At 34.3% G+C, this 11,178-nt stretch overlaps 1 protein-coding gene across 2 annotated transcripts; it reads right to left on the bottom strand.

Moving 5' to 3' along the window:
- Positions 1-630: 630 nt before the first annotated feature.
- Positions 631-10,716, bottom strand: LOC110663680 (protein DCL homolog, chloroplastic). Of its 2 annotated transcripts, none has more exons than XM_021823066.2 (3): positions 10,337-10,713; positions 8,934-9,048; positions 631-973 (listed from the first exon to the last, which is right to left on the bottom strand). In XM_021823066.2, the coding sequence occupies exons 1-3, from the start codon at positions 10,639-10,641 to the stop codon at positions 806-808; spliced, it is 588 nt and encodes a 195-aa protein (XP_021678758.2). In that variant the 5' UTR covers positions 10,642-10,713; the 3' UTR covers positions 631-805. The 2 variants fall into 2 exon arrangements, with proteins under 2 accessions (XP_021678758.2, XP_057986872.1); XM_058130889.1 differs by lacking the exon at positions 631-973 and adding an exon at positions 7,942-8,010 and having other exon boundaries at positions 10,337-10,716.
- Positions 10,717-11,178: the final 462 nt, after the last annotated feature.

Raw genomic sequence — 11,178 nt, 5'->3', positions numbered from 1 at the left:
GATGCAAGTCAACAAAGTAGAGTTTGACTTCAATCATTTTCTTTGTCCTCGTTTGCTAACAAAACTTGGAAGTGCTAGTCAAGGATTATCTACTACATCTGACATTTTGTTAGGCATCTAGGATGTACACTGGCCAATGCCCGCTAATACCAACAGACAATTGACGTAGAACAAGAAGAGACTAACACCCTGATTGGATAGGAGGAAAAGAGAGAGGAAAGAAAATAAACAAGAAAAAATAAATTGAGATTGATATTTTCCCTTGTTTGGAAATGAAAGAAAAATAAGGAAAGGAGGGAAAAAAACTCTTATTTTTCCCTTGATATTTTCTCTCCAATTTGAAGAGAAAATAACAAAAGTGTAGGATTATAAATTAAAATTACAAAATTACCCCTTTCTAAAGGTTTTTTTTTTTTTTTAAATACATAGAAAAAATTGTAAATTTATCATACTTTTCTTTCCTCTTTTTATTTTCTTCCCTTTCTATCCAAACAAGAGGAAAAAAAATAACAAAAGGAAAATATTCTTTATTTTCCACCCTTCATTTTCTTTTCCCTCTAAAAGATTTCCCAAACAGAGTGTAAAGATAAAGAGAAACAAATTCTCAAGATACAAAGAGAAACAAGTCTCTAGAGAAACCAATTTTTAAAATTTTATTAATTCTCAATTATCAATTATATCATAATAATAGTCTTTAATAATAAAATACCAAACATATATTTAAAATATTTGTATCACAATCATCGCTACCAATGCCAAAATTGTAACTGAGTTCAAATGTAGGCATCAGCATTAATACACATCATTAACTGCCACGCTTAAAATGTTCTCGAATAAATCTTTCTGCATGCAGTGGATACTTATCTCGAATATATGCCCGCAGGCACTTATGATAGGAAAAGTCTATCCATCCACCGTCAGTTCTCACAACAAAAAGGCATCTTGAATGTCTAAACTGGGGGTGGCGATCAACCTTGCAGAAGAAATTATAGAACCTATTAGTTTTCTCATAGACTAACAGAAATAGACAAATAACTACCTGTTACCACATCATGCATTCATACCTCACATAGTGTTCAAGCATGCAAAAGAACAAGATCATACTGAGTGATTTAAATTCTAGTGGTAACAGCTGGAATTTAAATTTAGTAACAACAAAGTAAGTTATCAGTTTTGTTCACACAATGCCTTCTAACAACAAATCTAAAGGAAAGAAGGCAAAATAAAGAATAACGATGTGACAAAGATAAATAAGGGTAGCACCAGTCAAAAGATTTGATCTACCAATCTACATACCAAGCATCTGTGGGCCAAAAACTCACCAAATCTCCCAGTCAAGGGGGTTGCATGTGAAGGAAACTAACAAAATCTGTGAGATGATAATCTGTCTATTTTGTCTGGCGCATCATTTTAGTTGAAAGTGTAAAATGGGGAAAAACAAACATGGCCTATCATGGAAAATTCAAAAGTAAAGAACCACAAAAGTCAAGTAAGAAGAATCAAACTGAGTTATTAACCAGAAGTGCTAGCTGTCTTGCAATTGCCTGAGGAATGCTGACCTGAAAGGCTAAAACCATTATTTCATAAGCCGATTTAACTCTCAATGATATGTTGGACATGTCTAAGTGCAATACACACGACTTGCGCTGAAATTGTGAGTTTGATTTTGAGAAAAGCAAGTCACAATATGTAGCCTACTAAAAATTATGCATACATAAGAGTGACCATTAGGGCTTGTTTGATTTGCACACTGAAATCAGAATTAGAATTAGAATCGAAATCAAACGGAATCGAAAAACAGAATGGTAAATTTTCATTTATATTTATTTGATTCAATGTTGAATCGGAGTTAGATTTATTTTCAAGGTGTTTGATTTGCATATATAAGTTGCAAAGTCGAAATCAAACTTATTTTGTACTTGAATAAAAATCAACTTAAAATTCCCTTTTTATATTTTTACTTTTTAATTTTAATTATTATATGAAAATATAAAAATAATATTTTTATATTTTTAATTTGAATTAATTATAATTAAAATTATAATCATAATTTTCAATTTTATTTAATTATAAGTAAAAATAAAAATAATATATTTTATTTTTTTACTTTAAATAATTAAAGTTAATTCTAGTCAAAATTTTTTAATTCTATTCAAAAAATTTTTATTTTAATTATTTATAGGAAAATATAAAAATTATATTTTTACTATGTTTCATTCTAATTAGGTATAATTAATCATAATTATTGTTATGGAAAGTCAATCATTATATTATTTCTGTGTATATTCTGTATTCTGTATTCCTATTTAGGATTTCTTATTTAGGATTTCTTCCTAATTAGTATAACACAATTATAGGAATCAATTGTATATAAATACCCATGTACAGATTAATTGAAATCAATGAGAATCATCTCTTTCTACATCTCTTTCTACATGGTATCAGAGCAGGCCATCTAGGATGACTATTTGTTCTCACCACCCAGCTCAGGAGAGACCTTGGCCACCGAATTCCGATCAACATTGCCATCGCCTCAATCCCCTCATTCCACCACTGTGTCTTTGTTGCGATCGATTACACCATTAAAGGACTTGAGGTTTGGCTCGGATCCTATTTCGTCATTTACTTGATTTATGATTTTGGATTATTTTGTTGTCACAAGACTTTGGATTAGCGTTTGGTTAGTTTCTTTGTCTCAACAAATGGCGACAATAAGAATGTTATTTACGATGTGATTAGATGATGACTAAGATCACGGAACACAAACTTAATGTTTCAAATTACAGAGTGGAGTAAGATAGGGTCTATTTGCGTAGCATTGATAATGATAATCACCTTACTAAAGATCCACCTCGATGATACACAACAAACTTGGCTAAGGGAGGACGCTCGGTTGTTTTTGCGGCTGAACTCGATTCACGGTGAGGTAATTAGTTTAATTAATCACGTGAATTTGTTAAAGAATTGATGGATTACTTAGATTTTTACGTATTGTAAAGGGAATATCTCCCGTATTTATGATGTTTGTAAGGCATTCTACAGAAAGAGAATAAGTCTCTCACGGCTTATTTTATGGATTTTAAACGGGTATATGAGGAACTTAATGTATTGTTGCCTTTTAGTTACGATGTGAAAGTTCAAGCAAATGAGTTTTCTTGCGCCTTCCTTCAGTATGAGGCGCTAAATCTCGATTCTTTCGATTCGAGATTTCCTCTTTGCATGAAACATTCACACGGGTCCTTCGTGCAGAGTACCCAATCTTCACAGTGCTCTTATTAGACGTAATCAAAATGTACAACAGTGTAATAGAAGAGGAAGTAGAGGAGGAATTACAGGCAACAGAAGTAATCAGCGTAATGGAGAGGCTAGTTCTAATCATGACTCAAGAGGAGTCATTTGTTATTATTGTCATGAGCCTGACCATACAAAATATAATTGTCCGCAACTTCAGAGGAAAAATCAGCGATCACAGATGGCAAATATAGCAGCCGAGGATTCTACGGTATCTTCCTCCGAGAAAACTGTTTGGTATCTGCAGAGGATTTTGCACGCTTTCCCAATGTCGTGCATCTCTAAAGCCTACCGTTCCCCTATCATCGCGATCACGAGTCGTAAATCCACTACATGCCTTGTGTCTTCCTCATCCAAATGGGTTATTGATTCGGTGCAACAGATCACATGACAGTAATTCTAGTCTTCTATCCGCCTAATCCCACTTCCTCTCATTACTTTAGCCGATAGTTCTACTTCTTGTGTCATGGGTTGCAGGCTGCGAATCCGACTTCAATTTCTTTGTCATCTGCTTTGTGTCTACCAAATTTCTCTTTTAATCTACTTTCATTAGTAAACTTCTCGTACCTTAAATTGTTCTATTTCCTTTTTTACGATCGGTGTTTGTTTGTGATCTTACGACGGATTATTGGTAGAGGACGTGAGTTAGGTGGTCTCTACATTCGGAAAATCATGTACGCTTGTTTGCTCGATCAACACCTCTTGAAGCTCATTGTAGATTGGGTCATCCTTCTTTGTCTACCATGAAGAAGTTGTGTCCTCGCTTTATCCTAGAATGTGAGTCGTGTCGGTTTGCAAAACATCATCGTTTGCCTTACGTGTCTAGAGTCAATAAACGGGCTTCATCCCCTTTTGAGTTAGTTCATTCGATGTTTGGGGTCCTTGTTCATTACTTCTAAAAGCGGATTTCGTTATTTTGTTCCTTTTGTTGATGATTACTCGTGTTACCCGTTATATTTAATGAAGAATCGTTCGAGTTGTTTTCTATCTTTTGTGCCTTTCGTAATGAAATCAAAACTCAATTTAATATTTCATGCGCATATTAAGAAGTGACAATGCTAAAGAATATTTTTCAAGACAATTTCAGTCTTACATGACACAAAATGGCATTCTTCATCGATCTTCTGTGTGGATACCCCATCCCAAAATGGCGTGGCGAAAGAAAAATCGGCATCTTCTTGAGGTAACTCGTGCTCTTCTTTTTGAGATGAAAGTTCCTAAACACTTTTGGGCGGATGCGCTTCTACGGCATATTTTTGATCAATCGTATGCCGTCTTTAATGGGAATATTCCTTATACCGCTTTGTTCCTACAAAATCTTTGTTTCTGTTGAACCCCGTATTTTTGGTTGTACTTGTTTTGTACGTGATGTTCGTTACTAAATTGGATCCAAAGTCTCTCAAATGTGTCTTCCTTGGGTACTCCAGATTCAAAAAGGGTACCGTTGTTTCTCTCCTACTCTTAATCGTTATCTTGTTTCGCAGATGTCACATTTTTGAGTCCACTCCATTTTTTCTCAATCATCCGTATGAGAGTCGGGAGGAGGATGATATCTTAATATATCCCAATCAATGTCTAGTCCTCTCTCACACTGCTTTCTTACGTCTCTAGACCTACTCGGCCTCCGTTGTTCATGTTTATTCAGAGATTGGAGATTACCGACTCGGATCCTCCACCGGCTACTTCGTTGGGAGATCCTCATACCGATCATGATTCGATCTAGATTTACCCATTGCTCTTCGTAAAGGTAAACGTTCATGTACTTACCCTATCTCTTCTTTTGTTTCTTATAATCAATTGTCTTCTTGTTCTCGGTGTTTTGTTACTTCTTTAGACTCTGTTCCTATCCCTAATCTTTGGTGAGGCACTTTCTCATCGTGTCTTTGCTATGAAAGAAGAAATGGAGGCTTTAGATGCTAATGGTACATGGGAACATGCCTTTGCCCAGTAAGAAAGCTATTGATTGCAAATGGGTATTCTGATGAAAGGTAAATCGATGGTTTTGTGGCTAGGTTAAAAGCACGCCTTGTAGCAAAAGGATATGCTCGGACATATGGGGTTGATTACTCGACACTTTTTCTCCTGTAGCTAAACTTACTGCTCGCTTGTTTATCTCTTTAGCACTACATATGATTGGCCCTGCACCAATTGGATATCAAGAATGCTTTCCTTCATGGTGATCTTCAGAGGAGGTGTATATGGAGCAACCACCGGGTTTGTTGCTCGGGGAGTTGGGTAAAGTTTGTAGGCTTTAAGTCTCTTTATGGCTTGAAACAAAGTCCTAGGGCCTGGTTTGGGAGATTCGGTGAAGCAAGACAGAATTTGGTATGCAAAGAGTAAGTGTGATCACTCGATTTTATAAGCAACTGAGGTGATCTAATTCTCACAGTAGTCTATGTGGATGACATTATCATCACCGGGAGTGACTCTACAGTATTTCATCTCTTAAAACCTTCCTCCAAACCAGTTTGGACCAAAGACTTGGGATTATTAAAGTATTTTTGGGTATTGAAGTTATGAGAAGTAAGAAGGGTATTTTCTTGTCTCAAAGAAAATATGTCATCGATCTATTGACAGAGAAAATTAGGTGCTAAGCCTTGTAGTGCACCAATGATTCCAAATTTACAAGATAGTGAGTTGTTTGAAGATCCGAGAGATACAGGAGATTGGTAGGAAAATTGAACTACCTTACTGTCACTCGTCCCGACATTGCTTATGCCGTTAGTGTGGTAAGTCGGTTTATGTCTTCCCAACTATTGCTCATTGGGAAGCCTTGGGACAAATCTTGTGCTATCCGGAGCTCCAGGAAGAGGTTTGTTATATGGTAATCATGGGCATTTGAATGTTGAATGTTTTTCGATGCCGTGGATCTAAGGTTGATAGGAGGTCAACTCTTGGATATTGCGTTTTTGTTGGAGGAAATTTGGTGTCTTGGAAAAGCAAGAAGCGAGTGTAGTTTCTCGATCTAGTCTTGAATCCGAATACAGAGCCATGGCACAATCGATGTGAGGTAATGTGGATATTTCAATTACTAGATGAGACAGTTTTAAGACCCCCAACTGCGAAATTGTGGTATGATAATCAAGCTGCTCTCCATATTGCTTCTAATCCGGTATTTCATGAGCGGACCAAACATATTGAGATTGATTGTCACTTTGTTCGTGAAAAGATTCAACAACAGATCATCTCAACAGGGCATATCAAAACTGGAGAGCAGTTAGGAGATATTTTCACAAAAGCTCTGAATGGAGCTAGGATTGACTACATTTGTAACAAGTTGGGCATGATTAACATCTATGCTCCAACTTGAGGGGGAGTGTTATGGACAGTCAATCATTATATTATTTCGTATATTCATTACGTATTCCTATTTAGGATTTCTTATTTAGGATTTCTTCCTAATTAGTATAACACAATTATAGGAATCAATTGTATATAAATACCCATGTACAGATTAATTGAAATCAATGAGAATCATCTCTTTCTACATCTCTTTCTACAATTATAATTTTTAATTTCAATTCTTTATATGAAAATATAAAAATTAATAGTTTTATATTTTAATTATTATAATTAATATATTTCATTTTTATTTTAATTATTAATATTATTTAAATTATTATTATTATTATTATTATAAATATTATAATTACAATTATAATTATAATGATTTTTAGTCATTATAATTATTTTAATTTTTGTAATTAAAATTACAATTTTTATTTTTATTTTTAATTAATTATTTGAAACATAATATATTAATTTTTATATTTTTATTTTAATTAATAATATGAAAATATAAAATTGAAACATCCCAAAAAGAACATGGGTGAGATTAAGTATTCAGCCTTTAACAAGATAATCATTCTCATTCCTGTGTTTGATTCTTTGGTTGAAATGGAGAACTGTGACTCCCTTAGTTGTGGGAATTGGATTCCCAGTGAGAATGGAAATGAAAAAAAGAGTTTCCAAGCACCCACAAAGGGAATCATTTCCATTCGTTACCATCACTGAGTCAGTTTTTAGTGAACCAAATGGGGCCTATATAATTGTAAATTAGGAATAGAATATTAAACAATGGAATCAAGAGATCAAAAACGTATGCTGTTACTTGTAAGAAGAGTTTGCAGCATTTTTAATAGTGGAGGGCATAAAAAAGGAGGATTCAATTATGATCACACACAGACTCTGTTGACTCTTGCCTCTAATTACTTATGTTTCAACCTCAACATTGTAGTGTCCATGCAAATGTCAATGCATATATGACATCAAATTACAGTACAAGGAAGAAAATTATTATTATAAATACATATATAACAGTAATTTTTATAATTAACAGAATCCATAAATGCCTTCAAATTTAATTGAATTATGAGAAATCAATCAACTAATGAAAATTTTCTCCATGATTTTGAAAATTATAAACCATAGGCCAAATAATTGAGAAAGGAACATTGTTGATCATGCATACTACCAATTAATGTGCAAGTGTTACCATGCCCATCACACAACCAACCCCCACCATAATTCCAATACCCTTCTAATTTTGTACTTGCAGATATCATTGGAAAAATTAAAATTCAGAAATTTTAATTATTCACCAAAATATCTTTGCACATTTAGAGTTGTATGTTTTCCCATCTTTTAGCTGGAATAGATAGACGCTTAACTCTCCAAGCCATTTGATTGACTACATTCCTGATTAATCCCCTTATGCTCCTTCAGAAATATGATCAAATAAAAGGGTTTCGCTGAGAGCATTAGAAGTAAACTTTATATTCAATGGGTTAGTAATATCAATGGAAGCAAACAATAATACACTGGAATGACACTTTTAGTGGTGGATAATATTCAGTTAAACCAAATTACCTAACAGAACATATGCATTTTGGTTAAATGATTTTGATTAGGATTTTCAAAATTTTGATTTTCATTCAGTTTCTGGAATTTAAAACCAAATTGAGTGAATGTATTATCTAAAATTACTCAATAATTTTACATAAATTTTATCTTGTCAATTATATTGGGGTGTAAAACTGAAAGCCCAACTGGTTCATCAAATATACTTAAGAAATTCAGTTAATTTATGCGTCAGAGAATCTCAGACTCCACCAACTGAATGTTCATCCCTAAATGCATACCATTTTCCAGCACAATAACAAAAAAAAAGTAATTAGAAGTAAAAAAAAAAAAAAAAATCCTTGAGCACTACAACCAAAAAATTGGGGAGACTTGGCAGTTTTGATGATGCTATAGTGATAAAATCTTCACTTCAGTAAGAATCTAGTAAATCAACCTACAATCAGTTACACAATGATATTGTCCGTGCACACAAGGTTCTAAATTCATTTCCCACCCCTGCTCCATTTAACAAACAGCATGGGTACCCACCATGGTGGGCAATCATGTCAACAAATGCTACATGGCATTGTGAATAGCCAAAATTCTAATTCAGAGAATACTCCATTGGACATCTTATCTTCATGAAGTTTGCATATTGACCTAAAAGCAAACTGAAACTATGTGTAACTACAGATGACAACTTGCAGAGAGAAATGCTTAATGAGACCAAAAAAACTAAGCGAAGCAGATTGAGTCAAACACTGAGACTTCCTATATAAGAAATGCAAACTGATGCTTACCATTATTGAGTCAAGCCCACATCCAATTTTATCTTCAGAATTTGGATGGTAAGTGAGAAGGTTTTCTACCACAGCTTTCTCATCTTCAGCTGTTAGATGTTCTCCATCCAAATACCTAGGAGCAAGAGAATAGTTAAATAGAAATGATTATCATAGCCCTCAAAATTGACCACTAAATGCCCAAAAATCGAACATGCAAACATAATTAACAACTTAGGTTTTGTTGAATGCACTTCAACTAATTTATCAAGGCAAAAAGTCAAGTCCGAAAATACAAACTTAAGCCCATAAAACACCTCTCAAATTGCTTATATGAAATATTACAGCTAATTACAAACAGCAAACTGCATGCACTGACTAAATTGATGTCTACTAAAATGATGGGGTTAAATGCTAGAACAGAAAACATAACAAAATAAAAGATGGGACGATCCCCAATATGTTATTAAATAGTTAGCAGTCCTCCGTTTGCAAGAAATCCAAAGAGACGACTGTAACTATTAGTTCAGGTCTATGCATAACAATAGAGATCTTTAGGCAACTAGTCTGCAATATTCAATGAAGTTCCACAAGGTTGAATTAAAATTTTTGATTTCATTATACTTGGGTTGGGTTCTAGCAACACTCTTAGCATATGGTGATAACTTTATTGTGCTTTTTCAACACCCAAAAATGGACTGAAAAATAAAAAGGGGGAAAATAAAAAGCTCACTTAGCTTCTAAGCAAGGTTTTACTGGCATCTAATTGATGATCCCAAATTTTTTTTCTTTGATTATGAAGTTGAAAGCTTAAAAGAGAGGCTTTCCCCCAAGTTCCACTCTATAAAAACTCAATCACCCTCAAATTTTTCATTCCCCACCATTTCTTCTTTCAATAACTAAAAATTTCTGATTATCACTTCTGGCTTATATTTTCACCGACTATGAAGATGATGGATTAATGGCATTAATCATGCATACACTGTACAAAATAAATAACTAATAAGTGCTACGATTGATTATGTTATAACTATTAATAATATCACAATTCTCTAGTAATCTTAGCTAAGCCAGTGTGCACATGAACACATGCCTTGTGTATAAATCATTTGACGGTAAAATCCATCGTCCGAGCAATTACACACAGAAATGGAAACGCTAAGTTAATTCAATGAACGCCTAGTGTCCGGTTTCCAAAATTACAGCATTTACTTCTCCTTTTGCTATTGGGGCACGCTACGACACCGTTCCTAATAGAACCAGAGCAACACTTCTCAACCCAGCAGAAACGCAAAATGGGGGACGCAAAAAAGACAAAGCAAGTACTTGAAAAGAAGTAGAGAGGCTCTAAACGCCAGAATTGCAATATACTTATCGCAATTAAGCTGCTACTAAATTTTTAAGTGAGATGTAGAGAGTATAACCTGTCAGAGTGGAGAATTTCTTTGGTGAGGGTAACAATGGCCTCTATATCTCTCAGAATCTCTTCTTCCTTGTCTTTCCACTTCCGGTAATCAGGATCATCCCACCTGGGGTAGTTGGGCGGGTCCCGCGCGCTCAATACTGCCGTAGTCTTTCCGGCAGTGGATACTTCCTCGTCCACCTTAGTTGGGTCTGCCGTAGAGCTCCACGGGTGCCGAAGTGGCGAGAGTGTTCCGGCGGCTAGGCGTTGGCGGCCAAGCCGTACGCGAAGGAAGGGAATACCCCTAAGAAATAGAAGCGCGGCCATTTTGGTCCGAGTCTGCTGTCGGCCGCGTAGTGTTTTCAGTTTCGGCCTAGTATGGTAATGGCTGGTTACTGCGTTGACAGCGCTAGTTCGTTTAGCCCCATTTGATTCAACAGTGGGCTTGGGCCTTGAGGTAGTGTTTAGTCTTTTTCTTTTTGTAATATTGTTTATTGTTGACTAACCACTGTTGATTTGCTCGCTTTAAAAAAAAAAAAAAAGAACCGTTTGATTTATTTTTTTTCTTTTTTTTTTTAGGTTTGCAAAAATATTGATACATTTAAATTTTATGCTCAATTATAACATGACTCTTAAGTTTGATAAAAATCATAGGTTATTTCTTATATCATAAGTGATTTGGTTATTTATAAGTAAAAATTTTATTTAGACTCATTTATTTCAATTTTTTTTGGTATTGTCTAGTATTTGGTATATTTAATAAAATATATTAATAAAAAATATATTTTTTCAATAAAATGAATAGCTAAGTTGTTTCTTTACTTTTTACAATTAAATAATTTTATTAAATTATAAAAATATTAT

Source organism: Hevea brasiliensis, chromosome 12, assembly GCF_030052815.1.
Source record: "Hevea brasiliensis isolate MT/VB/25A 57/8 chromosome 12, ASM3005281v1, whole genome shotgun sequence".
NCBI classification, from domain to species: domain Eukaryota; kingdom Viridiplantae; phylum Streptophyta; class Magnoliopsida; order Malpighiales; family Euphorbiaceae; genus Hevea; species Hevea brasiliensis.
This window is presented reverse-complemented; position numbering and strand designations above follow the sequence as displayed.

Bases quoted from the DNA above. Each gene is read 5' to 3' on its own strand.
- LOC110663680 (XM_021823066.2), bottom strand. From the start codon at position 10,641: ATGGCCGCGCTTCTATTTCTTAGGGGTATTCCCTTCCTTCGCGTACGG. The intron at 9,049-10,336 runs GTTATACTCTCT...TCTTGCTCCTAG, and splicing joins GAAATTCTCCACTCTGACAG to GTATTTGGATGGAGAACATC. The intron at 974-8,933 runs GTAAGCATCAGT...TTCTTCTGCAAG, and splicing joins GTGGGCTTGACTCAATAATG to GTTGATCGCCACCCCCAGTT.